The following is a 24709-nucleotide window of genomic DNA, read 5'->3' on the forward strand; positions in this document are numbered from 1 at the left end:
TGACTCTGACTCAGTAGAGTGACTCTGACTCACTCTGCCTCAGTAGTATGACTCTGACTCTGATTCAGTTCTGTGACTCTGACTCAGTAGAGTGACTCTGCCTCAGTAGTATGACTCTGACTCTGATTCAGTTCTGTGACTGACTCAGTAGAGTGACTCTGCCTCACTCTGCCTCAGTAGTATGACTCTGACTCTGATTCAGTTCTGTGACTCTGCCTCAGTAGTATGACTCTGACTCTGATTCAGTTCTGTGACTCTGTAAAGTGACTCTACCTCTCTCTGCCTCAGTGCTTGAACGCGGTGCGTACAGTGCAGAGTCTGGCGTGTCTGGATGAAGCAGACCACACGGTGGGCTTCCTGCTGCAGCTGGCCAGCTTCTGTAAGGAGTGGCAGTTTCACCTGCCACAGCTACTGCAGGACGTTCAGGTGAGACGCTCACTTACATTTCAGCTCATTTAAAGTGTAGGTCCATCAAATGTCTGTCAAGTTTCAGTTCCCTTCCTGTCGATATCATTTCACACAGTGGCATGCATTTGATGTCCCCCTCCTCATTTGACGTCCTTCAAAAACCGTGACAGATCCGTTTTACTCACGTATACGTCAGCTCTCTTCCGTTTCAGCTTGTCTTTAAGTAATACTGTACTGTTGCTAAGTGTGGATACATTCTTTATTTCCCTGATATCTGGCCCAAATCACATGGTCTAATAACTTTCATAACTGACTGCATAGCACTAGCTGCACTGTTCCTGCACACCAAAGCACCATCTTGGTTTGATAATGGGAATTAGCGTTTTGTAATTTGTGGCAGGTGAACCTGTGTTACCTGTGCCAGACGTGTACATACCTCCTGCACAGCAAGAAGATGCTCCACCACTACCTCCAGGTAAGGCAATCTGCTTTTCAGATTTGGGTTTAGGTGACTAATAATCTCATGGTGGAAGCGATCAATGACTAGCAGACATTTGAGAAATTCTGCCAGATAAAATGTTGAGCCAATCAGAAATTTGTCTTGTGACAGATGTGAAAATGTTGAAGCTTGTCAATTCACATTTTCTCAAAGTCTTAATGACCTGCTGTAGAATTTAATTTTAGTATTAGTTACCGTCATATTTATTGAAATGTAAAATAAATGGAGGGGGGAAAAAAGAACTTAAAAACCCCTTCCTTTGGTCCAGGTGAAGAACGGGGATGCGTTGCCCCCCGGACCCCTGTCCCGGGCCCAGCGGGGGCCCCACACCCCCTCCAAGCAGCCGGGCGGGGCGGGGGGTGGGGAGCGTGACGAGGCGGAGCAGAAGGCCCTGCTGGCCGTCCAGTGCAGTCTGCTGAAGATCCTCAGCAAGACGCTGGCCACCCTGCAACACTTCACCCCCGACTGCTGCCAGATCATGCTGGACCAGGTACCACAGCCCCCAGCAGCCACTGAGTTCACTTCATTATCATTTATCACCTTTACCATGCCACACTGAGTTCACTTCATTATCATTCATCACCTTTACCATGCCACACTGAGTTCCCTTCATTATCATTTATCACCTTGACCATGCCACACTGAGTTCCCTTCATTATCATTTATCACCTTGACCATGCCACACTGAGTTCCCTTCATTATAATTTATCACCTTTACCATGCCACACTGAGTTCACTTCATTATCATTTATCACCTTTACCATGCCACACTGAGTTCCCTTCATTATAATTTATCACCTTTACCATGCCACACTGAGTTCACTTCATTATCATTCATCACCTTTACCATGCCACACTGAGTTAACTTCATTATCATTTATCACCTTTACCCTGCCACACTGAGTTAACTTCATTATCATTTATCACCTTTACCCTGCCACACTGAGTTCACTTCATTATCATTTATCACCTTTACCCTGCCACACTGAGTTCACTTCATTATCATTTATCACCTTTACCATGCCACACTGAGTTCACTTCATTATCATTTATCACCTTTACCCTGCCACACTGAGTTCACTTCATTATCATTTATCACCTTTACCCTGCCACACTGAGTTCACTTCATTATCATTTATCACCTTTACCATGCCACACTGAGTTCACTTCATTATCATTTATCACCTTTACCATGCCACACTGAGTTTACTTCATTATCATTTATCACCTTTACCATGCCACACTGAGTTCACTTCATTATCATTTATCACCTTTACCATGCCACACTGAGTTCACTTCATTATAATTTATCACCTTTACCATGCCACACTGAGTTCACTTCATTATCATTTATCACCTTTACCATGCCACACTGAGTTCCCTTCATTATAATTTATCACCTTTACCATGCCACACTGAGTTCCCTTCATTATAATTTATCACCTTTACCATGCCACACTGAGTTCACTTCATTATCATTTATCACCTTTACCATGCCACACTGAGTTCACTTCATTATCATTTATCACCTTTACCATGCCACACTGAGTTCACTTCATTATAATTTATCACCTTTACCATGCCACACTGAGTTCACTTCATTATCATTTATCACCTTTACCATGCCACACTGAGTTCACTTCATTATAATTTATCACCTTTACCATGCCACACTGAGTTCACTTCATTATCATTTATCACCTTTACCATGCCACACTGAGTTCCCTTCATTATAATTTATCACCTTTACCATGCCACACTGAGTTCCCTTCATTATCATTTATCACCTTTACCATGCCACACTGAGTTCACTTCATTATCATTTATCACCTTTACCATGCCACACTGAGTTCACTTCATTATAATTTATCACCTTTACCATGCCACACTGAGTTCACTTCATTATCATTCTTCACCTTTACCATGCCACACTGAGTTCATTATCATGATAGACTGTGAGGAGATATCATTTGTGTACTGGAAATGATTGACACGCTTGTCATACTTTCTGGTCTTAAATGAACATGACATGAGAACAGGCCATTCAGCCTAGCCATGCTCACCTTTTCCTACCACTAAAGTGTAAAAGCTAAATAGTATCTAGCACTGTATGAAGCCTGGTCTTGAAAACCCTGTGTTTCTGCCTCCACTACATGTCCTGGCAAGCTGTTCCTCACAGTGACCACTCTATGTAGGAATCCCTCACTTTATTAATCCCTTTAATTTATTTAAAAACCTCAATCAAATCCCCCCCCCTAAATCTGCTTTTACTAAGCTTAAAGAGATTACGCATCTTAAATCTATCCTCATAACTTGTATAAATGATTTGTTTACCTTGGTGAAATAAATGGGATTCCAGCCCATGTGATATAGCGGTTTAACACCAGTACTTGCGGTGTTAGTAATGTTTATTAACGCACAGTCCCCCCTCTCTCCCCGCGTGTGCTGGTCAGTCCCTGGACCTGGCGGAGTACCGCAGTCTGTTTGTGCTCAGCTTCACCACGCCTGCCTTCGAGTCGGACGTCGCCCCTTCCTTCGGGACCCTCCTCGCCACCATCAACGTGGCGCTCGGCATGCTGGGAGAGGTCAGGCGCCATAAACCATTCGCTTATTTTAACTGTTGTTTTTCTGTCAGTGGTAGCTCAGGAGGTAAGAGCGGTTGCAGGTTCGATCCCCCACCCTGGGTGTGGCATAGTGTCCCTAAGCAAGGTGCCTTGGTCCCAATTGCTCCCGACGAGCTGATTGGTGCCTTGCCTTGCTGGTTATCGGCAGTGGTGTGCGATTGTGTGAAATGGTGAATGGGAGGCATCAATTGAAAGGCATTATGAATGTAGTCCCATTTACCATTTGCAATAGATGTATTTCTGTGATGTTGTGAGCTTTGCTTTCTGTTATTGGGGAATGGCAAAAGGCTACTTGTGTTCACGCTTTAACCGCGCCTTGCGCGTCCCTCCGCAGATTGAGAAGAAGAAAGAGCCGGCCTCCCTAAGTGTAGGGTCTCTGACCTCATCCGAAGAAACCCAAGCCCTGAAGTAAGGTGATCGGCAAAGCGGAGGTTGTTCTGGGGTGCGGCGGTGGTCCTCAGTGGGTTAACTCTGGTTTCTCGCCCTCAGATCGCTGCTGGCGTTCACCATGGAGAACTGCTTCTACGTGCTGATCTCTCAGGCGGTGCGGTACCTGAAGGACCCCACGGTGCACCTGAGAGACAAGCAGAGGATGAAGCAGGAACTCAGCTCAGAGCTGGTGCGTCCTCGTCAACTTTCATACCAGCGTGTCTGTGTTTTAGAGCCCGCTTCTATTGGGCAAGACTTCTGAAATTAGCCTTGGGTTTTGACACGCATAACCAGTAGACTAGGGTTGCCCATCCCTGTTCGTGTAGATCTACTGTCCTGTAGGTTTTCAACCCTAATTTGACTCCACTAATTAGCAGGATCTCTAGCTGTTGAATGCGGTATTCCGGCAGAGGAGTGACAGCATACAGGGTGGTAGATCTCCTGGAGCAGGGTCGGACTGTGTTCGGATGTTTACCCCGTACGTCTCTGTTCCCCGCTCCAGAGCACGCTTCTGTCCAGTCTGTCCCGGTACTTCCGCCGCGGGTCCCCCTCCTCCCCGGCCAGCGGACTGCTCCCCTCCCCCCAGAGCAAGCCTTCCACGCCGGGCTCCAAAGGAGGCCCCGAGGGCCAGGAGCCCTTCATCCAGCTGGTGCAGGCCTTCGTCCGCCACGTCCAGAGATAGGGGCGCCCCACCTCCCCCAACCCCCCTCCTCCCCTCCCCGTTCCGCTCAGGGCCCAGAGCATTCTGGGTGGTCTCACCGGGACTCCGACAAACCTCGATGCCGCCCGCCGGGTCTGCGACTCGCCTCCAGCGGGAAATGTGGCGTGACTGGGATCGTGATGACATCACGGGAGCGATTCACGTCGACAGGATCCCAAACCTCATCACCACAGCAACACGGGCAAGGCCGCGAACGCAGGCCTTTCAGCACAGGCGAAAGACCCGTCACACAGGGTTAGCACTCTTTAACATGCGACTAGATGCGGTTTATGGGCAGGCCTCCGATTGTCAAAACGCTGCTGTCGGTTGACTTGAACATCCTCTTGTGCCATTGGTATTAATTTGATTTAAAAATCTGGTACCGATTTAGCCTTCAGCAGCCGACAAATTCAACAACTGAATGTGCAATAGTTTACAGGTTCAGTTACTCTTCCTTCCTTTCTGTTACCGCAGAAGGAGATCACGTGCGATTTGTTATGCCTACCTTACTTGAAGTAACTTAGTGGCCTCTAAGGACATGGAACCCTTTTATAAATGAAAAATGTTCTCTTTGTATTTGGGGTGTCTGGTTGACTTACATTTAAGATGGGGACGAATGTTCAAACCAAATGTAGCTGTGGTTGCGTGGTATCCGTTGCAGTCTTGGGGTCTTTCAATCAAGAGCAAAAATGCTGGCATTTAAGCACTATACTTTTCTCAAAATACACATGTATGTTGAAAAAAGTATTTGCTGCTTCAAATTTACAACATGGCCAAAACACCTTTGTTGTTAAAGCTAGCCAGCTCTCCCCAGGTTTCCTGAAGGAATATATATTTTTAAAAATAAAAGTAACCTATTTTAGACCAAGCATATTGGAAAGAGTGAATCTGAGTCATTAAATACTTTCATTCTCAGGGCTTCTGACACGATATGTTTTGTATTTGATTATTCTTGAAGGAAATGTCTGTAGGGAACAACGGTGTATTAGACATATGTGCCTAACTTTGTGCTTTCGCCCTCACATTTGTCAGTCCTCTGCGCGTTTCAAAGAGCCGGTCTTAGGTTCTGCTCTGGTGATTCAATGACCCCTTCATAACAGAATGGTGCCAATGGGAAGACCTGTCTGACCAAGTATTTATGATTACCCGCGGATAGATTATGAAGACGTGTAGTAAAAGCTAAATGTGCATGTTCTTCACACTTACGTTAGCTTAGAGAGTACGTAATCATTCTATATTATTATACCCTTCTGAAATGACAGCTGTAGCGCTTTGGCCCAGAGTGTTGTTTCGGCTCTGCTCCTTTCGTTTTTAACCATACTTTAAGCTTTGTGCCGTGTCTCATCTACTCCAATATGCCAAGCCTTGCTTGTCTGTCTATATGCTCTTGTAAATGTATGGTCAAAAAAACAATGTTGGAACTTAAAAAAAGAAAAGCCAAGATTTGTATGTTAACCTATTTTTGTCTTGTTTATACAATAAAACAATTTTTTTGTAGAAGAACCGTTTTGTAGAAGCTTGTTTTAATGTGTAGATGGATTGATTTAACCCAAGGAAACTCACTTTAGAGGAATTCTCAGAGTTGAAAGTTTTACACATTTCATTATTTATGAATTGAATAATCTTGCCGTGTTTATTTGCCTTGTGCAGAAGGTTGAAGTCAGTTAAAGATTTGAGTGACTGTAATAGATTTAAACCAAACGACTGTCCCAGCCGAGAAGAGGCTGAAAATCCTTGTCACGGCCATCATTTTCCCACAGTAAAGACGCACTGCCTGGTATGAAAATTGATTTATTGAGCTCTTATGTACAGTTATCGATATGATTCAGTATCACATCTGCCATTTCTTACAGATAAATCTGCTGGCTTGCGCTCCTCAAACATTTTGGGTGGCAAGTCATGACCTGAAGAATGCAAGTTTACAGAGTTTAAATATTGAAATGTTATTGCTTTCAACTCCTATGTATTTTTCAATGGTACCTTTTCCAGAGGTAAAATTAACAACAAAAAATCCCTATACCATCTAAATGCAGACTAGCTGATAAATGACAATGTTTCAAGCAAAGCTGTCATCGTAGGTTTACACATTTTCCTTACCATTTCAACTGTTTTTTTTTTCTTTCTCCGGGTCAATGAACACTCACAATCAAGAGGAAAGGCTTTTCCCAGTAAAGAAACATTTAAACAAACTGTCAAACACATCTACTATTTCTCAAGGTAAACAAGGTAGCAAAAAATAACAGGTCTGGCATGTAAAAAATAAAACTTAAGTACAAATTTTTAAAACGAGCTCAATATTTACAAAAAAGTAGAACCTATACATAATTGCTGATGAAATGTTTTACAACTTCATTATTAAAATAGGGTAAAATATTTGTAAATGTGCAAGTACGGCTCACTTCCCAAAGATTTGCCGAGTGCGTACCTTGAACAGTATTAAAAACGGGAGGAAGGCACTGGGGAGGGGTTTAATAGCTACAAGGTGCGAAGGGGGTCGGAGGTGTCGCTGTGCTGTCCCTTAGAGGATTGAAAGAGTCACACCGAACTCCTGGTAGACGTACACATGGGGCCGGTTCCCTCATCTACTGGGGTCACTGTCCATTCACTGGGACCTTGTGGGGGGGGGGGGGGAAATAAGCACAAAGTTATTCATTATTTTCTAAATCTTTGTAGGAGCTAAAAAAAAAAAACTAAAAAAACGCATGCCTGTAATGGTATACATTAAGCTCCAATACACATGCATTGAGTCAGACTAATCTGCTGAAAATGCCAGCATCCACAATTCAAATTTACAAACCAGAGTTAAATGAGCAATTTCATGCATGGACAGAACCTCCAGGCAAACAAACTGACCTTCAGTTGTTCCTGGTAAGCCTTTAAGGCCAAACCGTGAAACATAATTTGTCTGCAATTTACTCAGATAAAGGTGAAAGATGTGAAGGAGGAAGAGAACAAAAGACAGAAGATTATTACAGTGAAAGAGTGTGTTTGTTCAGAGAGCAAGCCAGAGATCTGTAGGCAGCACTGATGGGATTTAAGATTTACACCACATGGATCCATATGTATACAATTCAGAATACACTTAACATCAAACTGTACCATGTACGAAATGGACACTACAGCTGATAATGTCAGCAGGTCCAGATATCCATCACTCACCTCCAAGTTGCCTCTGGCTTTCTTGAGTACGCCGTGGGTTAATGATACTGTGGAGACAAAACACATTCGCGTTCGATGAACATGGCTACTCAATGCAGCTCGGTAGGTAATGCCAGCACAGGAACCCATCAGGTGAAGACACTGATCTCTCGGAGCAGCACTCACACTGATCGATGATGATCTTCTCCATGCCCTCCTTCAGCTGGTTGGTGGAGCGCAGGCGGTTCACTGCTCCCATCAGCATCTTCTCCTGCTGCGACAGCCTGCTCTTCAGCCTGGAGACCTCGTTCATCAACAGCTCATCCTGAGATCAGCGCACAGATCAGCGACGGTTAAACCAGTAACATGGTGGTTGCTCACAATTTGAATAAGAGGGCATTGAAGAAACACAGTGAAAGTATTAAATATGTCCATTCTTTTAGTTTTGGAGAAGTAAGCGTTTTAAATTTATCGTCCTATTTTCAAGCAGTTGAGAATGTTCTCCCAGTAGTACGTCACACAAGGATAGCCACTCCCCTTGTCCCTCCCCGATAACTCCTGGCTCACAGTTTGCACCGCTGGCCTACAGGAAAGCTAATTGACAGTTCTACGCCCAGACAGTTTGGGTGAACGTTTATCATGGGGAATTTAGGCTTAGAAAAATACATTTTAAAAATAAATTTAAATGACTGGATAATAAAACAATAAGCACGTTTGCGTATTACTCCATTAAATGCTGTCGGAGAGAAAGCTCTGTTGGCAGGCCGATGCGGTCTGTGTTAAAATGAGAGTTGTCTCGTGGCGGCTGGAGGAGAGCAGCACGCACCGGGTGGCTGTGTGTGCCCTCCACAGTGAAGCTGGAGGGCAGAGACACTCTCCACACCAGCTTCAGCAGCCGGCCCGCTTCCTCCAGCACCTGCTGCATGGTGTTGATGCTCGTAGAAAAGCCTTTGAGAAGCTGCTGGTCCAGCACCTGAAGAACAACAACAAGGGTCTCCGTGATGGTGCACAAACACTCTTACTGAACACCGCCTTTCAAAACACTAAACCTTACTAAACACTAAACTTTACTGAACTATAAACTTTTAACATAATTTGTCATTTAGCTGACACTTTTATACAAAGCAACTTACAGTTGCAGGAGACAATCCTCCCTGGAGCAATGCAGGGTTAAGGGTGTGCAGATCTTATTGTGGCTACACCGGGGATTGAGCCAACAACCTTCCGGGTCCCAGCCGTAGCTAGACTACAGGCTGCCCAAAAGAAAATTCAACCTGACTAAACAATACGTTTACTGAACTAAAACAGGGCCCACCACACAAGGAGCTGTGGAATGAGGACTCTACCACAGGAGCAGCTGATTTCTCCTCACACCCAGATGTGATGTGGTCCCAGCCGGTGAAGAAGCAGAGCTTTGGCCCAGGGCTGCAGTGTTTACCTGGGATTGGGCGTCGTGCTGGGACAGGCTGTGGAAGCAGTCCTGCAGATGTCTGTCCATCCCGTGGGTCAGCTTCCTGCCCTCAGAGATCTGCTTGCGGAGGGCGTTGTAGTCCTCGATGAGACCCAGGATGTGCCGCCCGTTCTTATTGGCCCACATGCGGTGGCCGGGGACCAATCGCGAGGGCGCTGGGGAGGTGCTGTCCCCAGAGCTCTCGCTGCACTGGGACAAGCCGTCCAGATCCCCACGCAACTGCCTCTTCACCTCTATAAAGACATTTCACATTTACAGATCCCCACGCAACTGCCTCTTCACCTCTATAAAGACATTTCACATTTACAGATCCCCACGCAACTGCCTCTTCACCTCTATAAAGACATTTCACATTTACAGATCCCCACGCAACTGCCTCTTCACCTCTATAAAGACATTTCACATTTACAGATTTGTGGGGATTCATTTTTCATGTGACTGAACACCTGTTCTCAGGGTATGGGTATGTGCACATTCCTTCACTGTGTATGTTTGTCGCATTACATTCTTCAGACTACTTCCGTTTCAGCAAATTTTCATTTTCATGTTCATCGTTTACCAGCCGGCTGATGAAACTGATCCCAACCCTTCATGAGGGACCGTGACTATGGAGAATGGGAGAATCAGCCTGCATATTTACACCCTAACCCCAAACAGAAGCGGGGCCCAGGAGACGCACCGTGGAGCACAGCGGAGGGGTCCCGGGTGCGGGCGGAGCCCTGGGGGGGGTCACAGCAGTCGCCTGCAGGGGGTTTAGCACCGTCGTCTGAAACAGAGAGAGAGAGGGTGTTCACGCTCTATCAGAGGCCCAGCGCTGGCCCACACACACAGTGTGAAGGACATCAGGGGAGGCTCCCCGTACCTCCAGCAGGGGCCCTGGCCTCTCCAGACAGGAGGTAGTTGATGAGGATGGAGGGGGAGCCCTCCTGCTTGGGGCCCCTGAGGAGCTGCTCCTCCAGTCTCTGCCGCAGGGCGTTGTTGGTGTGGATGCTCCTCTCCAGCTGCAGCCGCAGGTGGCGGATCTCCGACAGCAGCTCCCCCAGGTCCACAGGCCCGGGGCCTGGGCTCGGGGTGCTCTGAGCCGGGGCCGGAGCTGCAGGTCATCGGGACAGACCGCACTACTGACGCCGCTACTGACCGACACACGCCCTGCTGACTTACAAAGAACACTACCCACTGACAAACAACGTTACTGACTGACAAACACCACGACTGACTCTCAAACACAGCCACTTATCCAGCTCCAACTGCCACTGCCGAAATGCACTTGTATACCACAACACGGCTGGGTGGTAATGATATTACCCCTCAGACCAACGTGAGCCTACCACAGCATCAAGTGGCTGTTGGGTAATCATATGCACTTCCCCATACGGGCATATACAGTCTGACTCAATGACTGAGTGCAAGCTCCACAAGAAAGATGACACATGACACAGTGAAGAGGCCACTGCAGTGAACCCTGAGAGAAACCCTTCATTTAAGTCTCGTCATGAGTCAAAATGAAGACGTGTATTTTTTGGAAGGCACATTTATATCACTTCATTTAAATTCTTGTTTTCCTCTCATAAAACCGTGCGGTGTGGGTTGGCTCAGTGTCCCAGACCACGGCGTTTGCAGGAGGATCAGACAGAGCACACTGGAGCCTGTGGCACGGCAGTTCACTCAACCATCACAGATGACCTCACTGGGAATAATTAAGGCTGTAGACCCTCAGGAGAGCTGCAGGAACACCAGACTGGGCCATGCAGTCACCAAGTCAAATTGGACCAAAGTGACCCAGTCACTGTATGTCTATTTCTGTAGCTTTTAATCAATGTCAGAACATTAGAACAGGTTATAATATTATATAATATAATATATGAAATGATAATGTCTTACAGAGAATGCGTAAATATTTTGAGATGAACAGTGAATTGGTGGAACATGTTTTGCACCTTGATGGAATAAACCCAGTATGACACATGGGATGTGACCGTACAGAGGGGAAGAGGTGCACACTCACCGGTCTGCTGGTCTGAGTCAGCTTCGATCTGCTCATACACCTGCAGCTCCACTCTCAGAGACTGCAGGAGCTGGTGGTTGTCCATGAGCTGCTGCCTCTGGATGTTAATCTCGCTCTGGAGCCTGAAATGACCATTACACCGGCACGGTGAGGCTAGCCAGGGACCAGGGGCTTCTGCAGGCTTCACAGCTCTTTACATTACAGACACAGGCGCTGCAGTCTCAGGCTGCGATCACACCGAATGCGCTTTAATCGCTGGGGGCGCCTCTAATTAGTTTTAATGTGTTTGAAGCGTTTCCTACGCTTTTGTGCACCAGACAGGGACTTTTAGAAGCGTATGGAGCTGAATATGTTCCTCTTTTGATGGGCTCAGAGAGAAAAGCCTACATCACCTTCATTCTTTCCTCTGCGAACCAATCACATAAAGATTTTTTTAAAAAGAGATGGGTCTTGATTTTGCCATTTCGAAATTTGCTGTTGCCCTTTTCGACCCAACCACAGTTATAGAATTTGGCTGTGGTGTGGATCTGGTCTGGGCTGTGGTACGGGGCCTACCTGTGGATCTGGTCTGGGCTGTGGTACGGGGTCTACCTGTGGATCTGGTCTGGGCTGTGGTACGGGGCCTACCTGTGGATCTGGTCTGGGCTGCGGTACGGGGCCTACCTGTGGATCTGGTCTGTGGTACGGGGCCTACCTGTGGATCTGGGCTGTGGTACGGGGCCTACCTGTGGATCTGGGCTGTGGTACGGGGCCTACCTGTGGATCTGGGCTGTGGTACGGGGCCTACCTGTGGATCTGGGCTGTGGTACGGGGCCTACCTGTGGATCTGGTCTGGGCTACGGGGCCTACCTGTGGATCTGGGCTGTGGTACGGGGCCTACCTGTGGATCTGGGCTGTGGTACGGGGCCTACCTGTGGATCTGGGCTGTGGTACGGGGCCTACCTGTGGATCTGGTCCCGGCCGCAGCGCAGCGCCTCCTGCAGGCGGGTGTTGTCCTCCAGCGTGGCGGAGACTCTGCTCTGCAAGCGGCCGCTCTCCTTCTTCAGAGCCTCAAACTCGGTCCTCACGTACTCCAGCTTCGCCGTCCTCCTGGCCAGAGACTCCCTCAGCTTCTCGTTCTCCTTCTGCTTATCTGTGCACAACAAAGTCAGTGTCGCTTTTTATCAAACAATATCATTACTCAATATACTCACTGAGCACCAATAGATGCTATTATATAAAGCAGCCAATAACCACACATTACAATAGTGGTATGCAGAAGAGCATCTCTGAACACACAACGTGTCATAACCTCTAAGTAAGTAAAAGTAAGTCTAATAAAGACCTAATAATGTGCTCACAGAGTGTATACGCTTTTCTACTGTTCATTCACAAGAACAGTTGAATGAGTGAGAGTGCTGATGGCGCACTGTCAACCCCAGTTGCGGAACCCCAGAAGACCAGAATGCAGGTGCTCCTTCACTGTGGGGACCCCTGTCTGGCACCATTAAAACTGAAATCCATAATATAATGTAATATAATTTAAAAGAGACCACAAGCCATTTCCATGTAAAATGTGTATTATATTATGAACTTAAATACTCATTCAACTTGCGATTCTGATTAGTAGTTCTCCAATTAGCCTGGTACACTGATGATGCTTTACAACTGCAATAAGACTGCCATCAGCACTTAACACCATCTGCATGAAGAAGACAGTGTGCTGAAATGGTTGACATTGTTAGAGGTGAACAGCAGGGTAAGCTCCACAGTTAGCGGAATAGCTGAGATGCTAACCTCGTGACCCCAGGCTCAGCTGCTCCTTCAGGGCCTGGTTCTGGCCCCACAGGAAGCGCAGCTCGTTGGCCAGCTGGCCCTGGTCCTCGGTGCCGTGGATGAAGATGTTGGTGGCTGCTGAACACGACCACAAGCGCAGGGAGAGTGACTCAGCAGAATGTGGAAGTCATATGGGAGCTCACGGCTCAATGCGACTTTTTGCCCTCAACAGCATCCTGAGTGATTGTACAAAATCTTTTAAAAGTGAGCGAAACAAAGAGGGAAAAAAGGAACAGGTGAGGGTTGGACCCTGGTTTCCTGCATGAGAGACAATAACCACAACACCAAATCTGCTGGGAGCCAGTGCTGCCGTTTCAAGAGGCTGCTCTCTTAATTAAATTTCCTCCCCCTGGGTCGATTAGCAAACCTGCAGGTGCGAGATTACAACGGGAGATTCATCATTTTGACACGACTGTCTGCCCCCAGGGCGCTGTTGAGGGCAGAAGCACAGCTAACCGAGCTGGTCTCACCTGGGTCCTTCTCCACCTCGGCCAGCCTGCGCTCCAGCTGCTGCCGGAGTCGGTCGTTGGTGCGGATGGTCTCCTCCAGACGCCTCCTCAGGCTGCGGATCTCCTGCAGGTGCTCAGCCAGGAGGTCTGGGGTGGGGAGCACAGATCACACTCACTACACCTGCTTCACATCGCTTCACATCTTATTCAAGCACCATTTCCTCATTTTCAATGGCCTAGCATAAAACTGAAACACGCGTTGGTTCTCTAAAAGCATGAGAGTATATTTATCGGAAAACGGTTCCAAAAGTCTACCATATCGTCTTGGTATTTTTTTCCTTATAGCCATGACATCAACTTTTATGGAATACATTTTTGGGAAATTTAAACAGGTTTCTTATAAGGTGCTTAAGGTCCTGCAGATGCAAGTATCAATACTTTCTGAAGCCACTGTCGATGTACACAGGAAAAGAGACAGACAGAGACATAAACAGAGAGAGAGACAGAGACATAAACAGACAGAGAGACAGACAGAGACATAAACAGAGAGAGAGACAGAGAGACAGAGACATATAGACAGAGAGACAGACACAGACAGAGACATAAACAGAGAGAGAGACAGAGACATAAACAGACAGAGAGACAGAGACATAAACAGAGAGAGAGACAGAGAGACAGACAGAGACATATACAGACAGAGAGACAGAGACATAAACAGAGAGAGACAGAGAGACAGACAGACACACACGCAGTATGAAGAGCCCGTGCAGAAGGCTTTACCAGGGCTCAGGGCCCCGGCGGCAGACCCTCGGTGCCCCTCTCTGGGGGCGGTGGAGTCAGGCCGGTCCGGTCCGGCCTCGTCCCTGTGGGTCAGGATGGAGCAGTGCAGGTCCAGCTCGCTGCGCAGAGTCTCGTTCAGCTGCGCGCTGCTCCTCAGCTGATCCAGGAGCCGGCTGTTCTCCCTCTGCAGGTCCTGCAGCCGCGGGTCTGTCCCAGCATGCCGTGGGTCTGTCCCAGCATGCCGTGGGTCTGTCCCAGCATGCCGTGGGTCTGTCCCAGCATGCCGCGGGTCTGTCCCAGCATGCCGTGGGTCTGTCCCAGCATGCCGTGGGTCTGTCCCAGCATGCCGTGGGTCTGTCCCAGCATGCCGCGGGTCGGTCCCAGCATCCCCCACACCCAGAGCCAGGCAGGCGGCCCCGCTCTCTCTCCCGCTCCCTGAGTCACGAGGAGAACACATCGGACTTCAGTACCTTCACATTAAAATACCACCAGTCCTGGGTGTGCAGCCAACATGCTGGTGTGTCTTTAATCTCATATTATAGCACTGCAGGTAGAATACGTTTCAATCAATCAAGTCCCAGCGGTTTTTGCAGCATAAAAGCATTGATGTTAATATTAATGCAGAATTACTGGGGGATAAAATATAAATATCTAATTAATAAATAAATAAATATATAATAAAAATGTATGTTTGGGCTATCAGAATAAACAACAATAAATTGATAGAAGAATACTGCCATATTTCTGGATGTTGGCTAAGAGAAATCACTGATATGCTGCACTGAAATCAGTACTGTAGACCTGCAGTAGAGGGGGACTGGCTTCCATCCTCATAGACCTGCTGGAATATAGCCAACTATAACCAACTGCTTCTTCTGTACCTGAATTAGTGGATCTCCCAGAAGCAGCGCCACAAGCAGGGTCTACAGCAGCTAAATCATTCATCCCTTTGACTCCTGTAACAAAGAACCAGAGAGGAGGGAAGTTTACCTTTCAGTTTCATCCGACAAAGTAAACAACACACACCAGGAGGGCCACTCACCTGTCCATGGTCACAAAGCCCCCAATAATAAACACCTAAAAATGTCAGAGAATGTTTTCACAAAGAGAAACGTCCAGAACCACTGTGTGGCAGGCAGCCATTTCAGGTGAGGGCATCTCCCCACCCAAAACAGAGCCAGCCAGAGCTAAAGGATTAGCGCATTATGATCCCAGAGAGAAATTAGCCACCTGAAATATAAGCCAGGCGCTAATAGTCACAGGTCTGTAATGAGGCGGTAATGAACGGAGCCTATGGGCTGAATTTCAACAGGTGCTGAGATGCAGCAGGGCTCCATGGAGGGCCTACTCTCCTGTAACACAATACATCCTGATGCTCCAGACTGAGCGTGTTTTACACTGAATTCAATTACTACATCAATTTCAACTGTAACTAGAACATTAATGCCAGAATGTGAAGTAATGATAAATAAAAATGTTTTTACATCACTTTAAATTGATTCACAATTACTCTACATTTCAAAATAATCTGACAGTACCGTATAAATTTGGATTTCAAAGATTAAAATGTAAGATTTCAAATTATATACATTACAAATCCACACAGAAATCTCAAACAAATTAAATCTAGCAGAAAAAAGGTATTATAACATTAACACACCATGAAGCACACACAAAAAACTCAAATAACAAAGACATCAGAACACAACATTAGCATATATCCCTTCAGCATTATTCCAAATACCTGGGTCACCAACTTTCACAGTGTACAGAACTTTCTTCCACAGTCCACGAGAATCTGTGTTTCGTACCGTTTCCCCCTCAACGGTCTCCATATTGCCACAGCCAGCCCCTCTGCACTGTAGCAGTGTATCAGTAAATGAGTTTTGGGCCGGAAACTTCTCAGTACCCTCTCACGTGATGCATACAATCCACGCACATCACCGCAGCTTCTCATCTCTGCTTGAGCAGAATTTAGGAGCCTGAACAGGACACCGCATATGAATAATGCATCCGTAAGTGCTGCAGGGAACCCTACACCCACCCTGTCCTCCCCCCTGCTCCTCTGTGGTTTGTAACGCTTCGCTTCAGAACAATGAGCGCGAGTGAAATAAGTACCATTACTAATGCCATTACAAAGGGCCGTTACATTGATTGACACAATCTGACCGAAGGGGAAAATACTCATATTTAATGAGCACTTGTCCAATAAAATGATTCAAGGGAAATGTAAATATAACACACCCTCTCTTGAAATCTCCCCGTTCAGACAGCCATGGTTAGTATAGGGACTGTTATGTGATGTGTTGTCATTGAATGAGATACTTCAGTCCATTTACGGGGCACCATTGGCTAAGGCGATCCCTGAGCAAGACACCTAACCCTGAATGCTCCTGACGAGCTGGTCGGCGCCTTGCATGGCAGCCAATCGCCGTCGGTGTGCGAGTGTGTGTATGAATAGGTGAATGAGAAGCATCAATTGTACAGCGCTTTGGATAAAGGCGCTATATAAATGCCAACCATTTACCATTTAACCTCTTCGTTACAGAGCTAGGACGTTAAGGACCTGCTGCTACAGTAACAATCAGTATTGGGGGGCGACATGGCTCAGGCAGTAAGAGCAGCCGTCTGGCAGTCGGAGGGTTGTCGGTTCGATCCCCCGCCCGGGCTGTGTCGAAGTGTCCCTGAGCAAGACACCTAACCCCCAAATGCTCCTGATGAGCTGGTCGGTGCCTTGCATGGCAGCCAATCGCCGTTGGTATGCGAGTGTGTGTGTGAATGGGTGAATGAGAAGCATCAATTGTACAGCGCTTTGGATAAAGGCGCTATATAAATGCCAACCATAACACTAGAACAACGGCAGCGCTCAACTAGACAGACACGCGATCATTCGCATTCAGCAGAGCCCGTGTTCAGCAGTGTTCACCTTGAAAGGCGCGGTCGTAGCTGAGCCTGTGCGTGGAGGTGGGGCTGGCGGTGTAGGTGGAGGCCCGGTCGCTGGGCTCAGAGTCGGAGCTGTGGAGGCTGCTGGGAGACTGCCCTCGCAGCTGCTTCTGCAGACTCTGCACCAGGCGGTTCTTGTCCTGCAGCTCCTTGGAGAGCCTGCAACACAGAACAGGGCTGGAGAAATGGGCCAGACTAACTATGATTTAAAGGTACAATGGGTTATTTCGGACTCCTAATGGTCAGGAGAGGAATTGCAGCAGCAAACACCCTCAAACCACAACACTGTTTATCCCTTCCCTTTCTGTAAGTGGGGAATTCAGACCAATGAGCCAACAGCCAAAGAGCTTGAATTATTGTACAGCTGTACAATGTTTTGGTCGTGTCGGTGTGTCAACTGTAGATTATGAAACCTGAAATTACGGACTATAAACACAGGCAGAGGGTGAGTCAACCTGTCAGTTAGCCTTTTTCAATGATAGGAAGGGATTTACAATGGTCTTGTAACTACGCTTTAACACAGAAAATCTGACCGATAGTACCTTTAACAATGCAGAGTTCCACTCTGCGGATACTTTTTTTAAATCTAGGGGTCAACTAAATTAACTAACAAATACACACACACACGGCATAAACTGGTCAACACTTCTGGAAAATAGTGTTTGAAGGAGGAAAACCACAGCCGTGGTAGTCATTATACACCTCCCAACGTTACGCAGGCATATATAATTAATTTCATTCTTACATGACACTCAAAATTGCAATATTTCATGAGGAAACATGGATCCCTGTGCACTACTGAAGGAACCACAGGCGAGGTTAAAAAAGGGACACCACACAGCACACGCATGCTCGTGTCTCTCCCAGGCCAGAACACTCACAGGTTCAGCTGCTCCTTAGTAGCCTCCGCTAAGTCCTGGTTCTGCTGCACCAGATACCTGAGCTGCGTCCGCAGGAGGCCTACCTGCTGATGGACGCTACTGGGACTGTCCAGCGACAGGCAGAGCGACTCTCTGCAGGTCGAGAGAACGCGTCCAATAGTACAGCACAGTACACAGTACACAGGCAAAACAACGCCAGCAGACAGACTACGTTTCCCACATTCTCTAAAGAGATCAAGTTACCCAGAATCTTTTTCCCTCATTAGTGAAACTTTGAGCTTTTTGGATGAAGAACATTCAGGACAGCTGGGTATGTCTAATTTAGTCACTAATGCATTGTTTTGGCTACAGGAGACTTCAAACAACATATAAAGGGTACATGGGAGAGGAGGAAGGAATGTCCATTAACCAGCTACAGTGCTTATCTTACACAATATTGATTTATCAGTTACTTTCAGTTTACTGAATTCTTTTCCCACATGGCTTTAAAATGTACAAAGTGCTTGCCAATGGAAAATTTGAATCGGTAAACAATGATGTCAACCTGTAAGCTATACTCACACACTAATTAAGTCACTAATAAAGACTTGCACACTAATTACAGCGCACTGCGTACAATAAAAACATTGGACCTTTCCCAGATGTATTTTTTTCTGACCAAATGGAAACATGGATTTTCATAGTCAAAATGGGAAAAAAAAGAACAGTACGCAGTCAAAATGACATTGTAAAGTGGCTCATGTCTTGAACATGATGTCTTGTCCAGGTGCTGATTTGGACACAGTGCAGAGTAAAAGGCAGTCTGTTCTGTGTCTGCTGAGCAATTCTATTTACTTTACTGCAGCCCGGGCCTGATGCATTCTATTCCGACACGCACACTCTCGTCCACATCTTGCATTGAGAAATCTACATTATATCATAGACATCTGTCCTGATGACATGAAGACATTGTAAACCCGTCTGTTTTTGGCTCAAACTGAATGCAGAAAATCATTACTGCAGGAATCTGTGCAAACTTAAAACTGGTTGTTTATGAAGCTACTTAAGGGGGAAAAAAGTCTTCAGACCACAGCTGTGGTACAGCCGCCAGACCTACCTTTGAGCCAGCTCCAGCACAGCACTGTCCTCATTATCTGAATGGGCATCACCTGCAAGACATCAGTTATGAAGGTCCTCACAGTCAGTCACAGAGCGAGCACATTTGTGGCCCTATAAAGGGGAATTACTGTGGCATGCACTGTTAATCATAGTAGATTGTACCAAAACACCTTTTCCAAGGAAAAAATGGGCCTTAGATTTCTCTCATGTATACAGAGCTTGACAACCTAACTAAGTGCTTGTGTGTGTGTGTGTGTGTATAGGCGTGTATACGCGTGTATACGCGCACGTGTGTGTATGTGTGTGTGCGTATGTGTCTGTGTGCGTATGTGTCTGTGTGTGTGTGTGTGTGTGTGTGCGCGCGCGTGTGTGTGTGTGTATGTGTGTGTGCGTATGTGTCTGTGTGCGTATGTGTGTGTGTGTGTGTGTATATGTGTGTATAAGCGTGTATACGCGCACGCGTGTGTGTGTGTGTGTGTGTGTGTATAGGCGTGTATACGCGCACGCGTGTGTGTGTGTGTGTGTGTGTGTGCGTGCGCGTATGTGTGTGTGTGTGTGTGTGTATATGTGTGTATAGGCGTGTATACGCGCATGCGTGTGCGTGTGTGTGTGTGTGTGTGTGTGTGTGCGCGCACGTATGTGTGTGTGTGTGTGTGTGTGTGTATGTGTGTGTGTGTGTGTGTGCGCGTATGTGTGTTTGTGTGTGTGTGCGCGTATGTGTGTTTGTGTGTGTGTGTGTGTGTGTGTGTGTGTGTGTGTGTGCGCGCGCGCGCGCGTGTGTGTGAGTGTGTGTGAATGTGTGTGTGCGTATGTGTCTGTGTGCGTATGTGTGTGTGTGTGTGTGTGTATAGGCGTGTATACGCGCACGCGCGTGTGTGTGTGTGTGTGTGTGCGTGTGTGCTCAGCGCAGTACCGTTCTCAAGCCGGTCCTCCAGTCGCTCCAGCAGAGTCAGGCTCTTGTCCAGCTGCTCGCGGAACACCTCCCCCATGTAGTAGTCGACATCGCTGGCCTGCAGCAGCTCCTCGAAGGCCCGGTGGAGCTCCTGCAGCTGCTGCCGCTGCAGGCCGCCCAGGCCCCGGCTCTCTTTGATCTGCTGCCGGAGGTGGGACAGCTCCCGGGCCTGGGACTGCACCAGCGAGTCCATCCTGTGGGGGTCACAAGTTCACAATGCAGCACAGACAACCCCAACCAAGGACAACCATAACCAAGAATGACCCTAACCAAGGACAACCATAACCAAGAATGACCCTAACCAAGGACTACCATAACCAAGAATGACCCTAACCAAGGACTACCATAACCAAGAATGACCCTAACCAAGGACAACCCCAATCAAGGACAACCCTAGGGCTGTTAGCAAGGACAACTCTAACCAAGGCATCAAAGGAGAGCAGAGGTTCTCCTGGGAACTATATTTGTTCCTTACTAATCTGTGTTCAGTAATGATAAATCAATGTAGAATTTTCAATTCAATACATGAAATACAGCAGGAAAAAATTCTTAGAACAGTAGAAATCCATCACTTTAGATACATAAACTGACATCCTATATAATGCAATAGTTATTTTGGTCTCATTACAATTTGTAAATGAACTAGGCTGGAATCCCTAGTAATAAAAGCATGAGGTCGTCATACTGCTAAGCCCCAGGGTGTGCCATACGATCACGAACGAAGCCACGTGGAGTTAAGACCAAGCTAAAGCTGCTAAAGCCGCCACGAGCGCAGCCCCCGGCTCACCTGGCCGGCGACGCAGAGAGGCTGCGCAGCTGAATGTGCTGCAGCTGCTCCGTCAGGCTCCTGCTCACGCCCCTCTCCTTCTCCAGCTCCGCCGTGAGAGCCGCGATCCGGTCCTCCATCGCCCGCATCTCCTCTTCCCCGCGGGTCAGCTCCGCGCCGAGGTCCCCGGAGGCGTGGTCCTGCCCGTCCCCGAGCCCCGAGTCGTGCTTCCCCGCGTCGGAGTGTCCGGGGTCAGAGGTCACGGTCAGCGGGTCGCCGGACAGCGAGCAGCGCCGCAGGAGGCCCTGCAGGTGGTGGATCAGCCTGCGCCGGTTCTCCAGCTGCCCCTTCAGCTCGGACACCTGCAGCCTGAGGCGGTCCGCGCCGTCCGTCTGGCCGCGGTCCTCGTACGCCTGCAGACCCTTCGGCCCGGCCTGGGGCGAGCTGAGGGTGGGCGAGCTCGGGTACGAGGCGCTGGAGTTGGACTCGAGGTTCTCCGTGGAGGAGGAGAAGACCCCACGGACCTGCTGCAGCAGGGCGGAGATGTTGGACTCGCCGGGGTGCAGCTGTAGGCCCAGGTCGTTGTCTGCGTTGCCGCAACGAGACGGAAACGGATTATTACGGGACATTAACAACCGTAATGATGATGTTAGAGAACAGGGCAAGACCGTGACTGATGGGACCTTTATGACCAGAAGGTTATGATTTACAGTACAAAGGAGACGGGTAAAGGCATTCGAAAAACCAGGATGCAAACATGCAGGGAAGAAAAACCGGACAATGACAACAGTATCATTGTGACAGTTTGAGAAGTTAAAGATGTGATTCAAAAGCTCAGTGGGGGGGGGGGGGGTTGAAAATCAGAACTGCACACCATGGTTAATCATCAGCAATGCAGATCCTCATGCAGGGGGTTAAAACCACCATTAGTCAAACACCCATCAGGCATGCTGTGCTACCTGTGCTACTGTTCTCCTCCCTATCCACTTCGTTTTCACTCTTTCCACTGGTTTCGTAACCCAGGTCCTGCAAATCCACCTGTACCCCTTTGTCATCCTGCTCCAGAGAGGTCGCTAGGGGCGACACGGTGGGGTTAATGGAGCCCTTCTGATTGGAGGAAACATCTCGAAGCCCTGCCTGGGCTTCAGACTACCACACAGTGGGGGACATGCTTCAAACTCATTCTGCTTCACGCTCCAGCTCAATCTCAGTAACGAGACTACAAGGCCGTTTGTTAGTGGTGTGAAGCACCATTCAGTGGCATTCTCATTCATGTAAAGATCAGCATGGGCCAGTTGGCAGTTAAGATTTAAAAAAGGATTTGAAAAAGTTGAGACAGCTTAACTGGTAACCACATGAGGTTCATTATGGTGTTTGTCCTACCAAATGTAATGAATCTGGCCAGCACGCTCAGCACATGAACTACACATGCAGTAGGTTCACAGGAAACGCTTGTCAACAGGGGCCATTTTGTCACAAGACTGCTGACACCAGCAGCAGCAGCATGTCACAGATGCTGTTGTCACGGAAGCCGCAGCTGGCGCAGATGCCGCGGCTCCTTCCCAAAATAGTCCTTGGAAGGCCGGCGTGAAATGAAGACAAACTGCGATTTGTTTTTCCGAAGCCAACTTCAGGACCTACCTGTAAATTTAGCTGGAGGTGGGATGTTAAATAAGACCTAACTACTGCGTGAACATGAGAACATCTACGGATGGAGTCAAGGCAGCCTTCGATATAAATAAAATGGGGGGAGTTTCGTGTCTGACACTTGGTTAATAAGTTCAAGGGATATTTTTACTGCCGCTGGCTCCAGAGGTCTTCACACATTCTGAAACTGGATACCATATGCAGTAATAATAAAAGCATAATCAAAACTTCAAAAGCATAATCCTCCAGTATGCTTTTTGTGCTCATTCACAAATATTCTGCTTCATGACTTGCCAAAAAACACAAAAGGAATTACATTTTAAACCAATAATTCTATACCAATTATATTGTTGGATATTAACTTTGTGACCCTACATGGAAGATCTCCACCCATTACAAATGTACCAGCCGTCAAACAATGCTTACTTTGTTGGGACGCGCAGTGGGTCTTGTGTGCAGGAGTGTGTCGAGCGATGATGGCGTGAGCTGCAGCCAGCTTTTCTTCCAGCGCTTTGCACGAGCGCTTCTTCTCTTTCAGAGCCTTCTGCAGGGACTCCAGCTGCCCCTGAGCGTGAGCTGGCCCTGCCGCACTCAGACCGGCCCTCAGCTGGCCCTCACGGTTCCCAGCGAGCTGCTTCTGGTCCTCGAGGGCTTGGCGTAGATCGGAGATGACCCGCCAGCTCTCGGCGTGAGCTTCCTGAATGAGGCCTATGTTGTCGTGTAGGGTTGCGGTTGTGGTTGCGGTTGTGGTTGCGTCCTGCCGGCCTGCAGGTTTGTCTCCAGGTTGGTTTGACTCGTCCGCGTAGAACTCGTGCAGGCGATTCTTCTCTCTACCGGCCTTCTGGAGCGTTTCCAGCTGCTGCCGAAGCTCTGCCAGCCCCCTCGGCCCGTCTCGGGTGCCACCGTCCACACAGAAGGCACTGAGTGACGCTACACAGCCCTCCGCAGCCTGGAGGTACGCCACCAGCCATCGGATTAGCTGGTCTGGTGAGCGCGGGTCGTCGTGCGTCTCTCCGGGCTGCGGTCTCAGTTTTGCGCCCTTCGTGTCTTTTCTTTTATTGCCGCCCATTTCGTGCCGATCCTTCTGCTCCTTGCCCTGTGCTTCCGGGGCTTTCCGGGGCTGTTCCCCCCGTCCGCTGTGGTCGGAGCCGGGATTGGGGGCGCCGTCCCTGTGGGTGCTCTGCTCCGCGGCACGAAGCCGCTCCTGCAGCTCGGCGTTCAGCCGACTCTGCTCCCACAGGGCCTCCTGGAGATGATCGATCTGCCGGTGCACACCCGGGTCTCTGACCTGCAGGTCTTCGACCGTCTCTGTGTTTGTGGGAGGCTGTGCAGACGGCTTGCTGCTCGGCTGGAGGGCACGCTGGAGCTGGCGCGCTAGCTCCTGGGGGTCAGTGCAGGCAGTTAGGGCGGCGGCGTCTACGGTGAAGGCGCCAAGAGAGGCGAGCGAGGACTCGGCTACATGTAGCCGCTCCAGGAGCTGCCGGTTCAGGTCGTCCTTCTCCTGAAGAGCCTGCTGCAGCTGGCCGAACTGAGCCTGGAGCTCAGAGTCGTGGGCCTGGTGGTCCCTGCCCTGGCTGTCCAGGTTGCAGGCGGTGAGATACGCGATGGTGGACTCGGCAGCCTGCAGGGCTTCGCCCAGCTCCCGGCAGAGCCTCTCCTTCTGGAGCAGCGCCGCCTGCAGCTCCCCGCTCTCCGCCGCCCGCTCCTCCAGCCGGGCGATCACCCGCTCCTGGTCCTGGCACTCGCCGTGGAGGAGCTCCAGTTGACTGCGGAGCGCCGCGTCTGAGCCCGCGTGAAGATCTGAGGGTTGCTCGGAGTCTGGCCAGAGGGAGCTCCGTGGGACCACGCCCATCTGGCCCGGCCCATCCAAGTCGAGCAGTCTTGGCAGACCGTGCCCCTGAAGCTGCGTGTTCTCCATCAGATGACTCTCGTCCCTCAGCGACTGTGACTCGCTCTCATTGGCCAGGCTGCCCGCCTTTCTGCTGCTTCCTAACAAATGATTGGGCCTTATGGGAACCGGGAGGCGGGACCTTGTACTAGTCTATAAAACAAAAAGGAAAAAACCATTAACGATACATTTACAATCTGGACCGACTCAAACAGC

The 24709-nt window shown here is 48.6% G+C and overlaps 2 protein-coding genes across 2 annotated transcripts in view; one reads left to right on the plus strand and one right to left on the minus strand.

Moving 5' to 3' along the window:
• nup188 (nucleoporin 188) overlaps positions 1-6163 on the plus strand; it is a 26841-nt gene extending 20678 nt beyond the window's left edge. The window contains exons 38-44 of the mRNA XM_061263531.1: positions 289-426; positions 809-883; positions 1176-1397; positions 3361-3492; positions 3866-3939; positions 4021-4150; positions 4463-6163. Coding sequence (XP_061119515.1) covers positions 289-426; positions 809-883; positions 1176-1397; positions 3361-3492; positions 3866-3939; positions 4021-4150; positions 4463-4642 — 951 coding nt within the window. The 3' untranslated portion in view covers positions 4643-6163. The remainder of the gene's footprint in view (positions 1-288; positions 427-808; positions 884-1175; positions 1398-3360; positions 3493-3865; positions 3940-4020; positions 4151-4462) is intronic.
• A 272-nt stretch (positions 6164-6435) lies between these two features.
• cdk5rap2 (CDK5 regulatory subunit associated protein 2) overlaps positions 6436-24709 on the minus strand; it is a 42802-nt gene continuing 24528 nt past the window's right edge. The window contains exons 32-52 of the mRNA XM_061262020.1: positions 23032-24646; positions 21918-22031; positions 20980-21544; positions 20154-20386; positions 19239-19290; positions 18143-18274; positions 17245-17420; positions 15200-15274; positions 14319-14753; positions 13560-13685; positions 13051-13164; positions 12217-12406; positions 11251-11396; positions 10132-10329; positions 9949-10035; positions 9237-9502; positions 8625-8771; positions 7985-8123; positions 7820-7866; positions 7514-7565; positions 6436-7272 (exon numbers count right to left, since the gene is read on the minus strand). Coding sequence (XP_061118004.1) covers positions 7196-7272; positions 7514-7565; positions 7820-7866; positions 7985-8123; positions 8625-8771; positions 9237-9502; positions 9949-10035; positions 10132-10329; positions 11251-11396; positions 12217-12406; positions 13051-13164; positions 13560-13685; positions 14319-14753; positions 15200-15274; positions 17245-17420; positions 18143-18274; positions 19239-19290; positions 20154-20386; positions 20980-21544; positions 21918-22031; positions 23032-24646 — 4986 coding nt within the window. The 3' untranslated portion in view covers positions 6436-7195. The remainder of the gene's footprint in view (positions 7273-7513; positions 7566-7819; positions 7867-7984; positions 8124-8624; positions 8772-9236; positions 9503-9948; positions 10036-10131; positions 10330-11250; positions 11397-12216; positions 12407-13050; positions 13165-13559; positions 13686-14318; positions 14754-15199; positions 15275-17244; positions 17421-18142; positions 18275-19238; positions 19291-20153; positions 20387-20979; positions 21545-21917; positions 22032-23031; positions 24647-24709) is intronic.

Source organism: Conger conger, chromosome 12, assembly GCF_963514075.1.
Source record: "Conger conger chromosome 12, fConCon1.1, whole genome shotgun sequence".
NCBI classification, from domain to species: domain Eukaryota; kingdom Metazoa; phylum Chordata; class Actinopteri; order Anguilliformes; family Congridae; genus Conger; species Conger conger.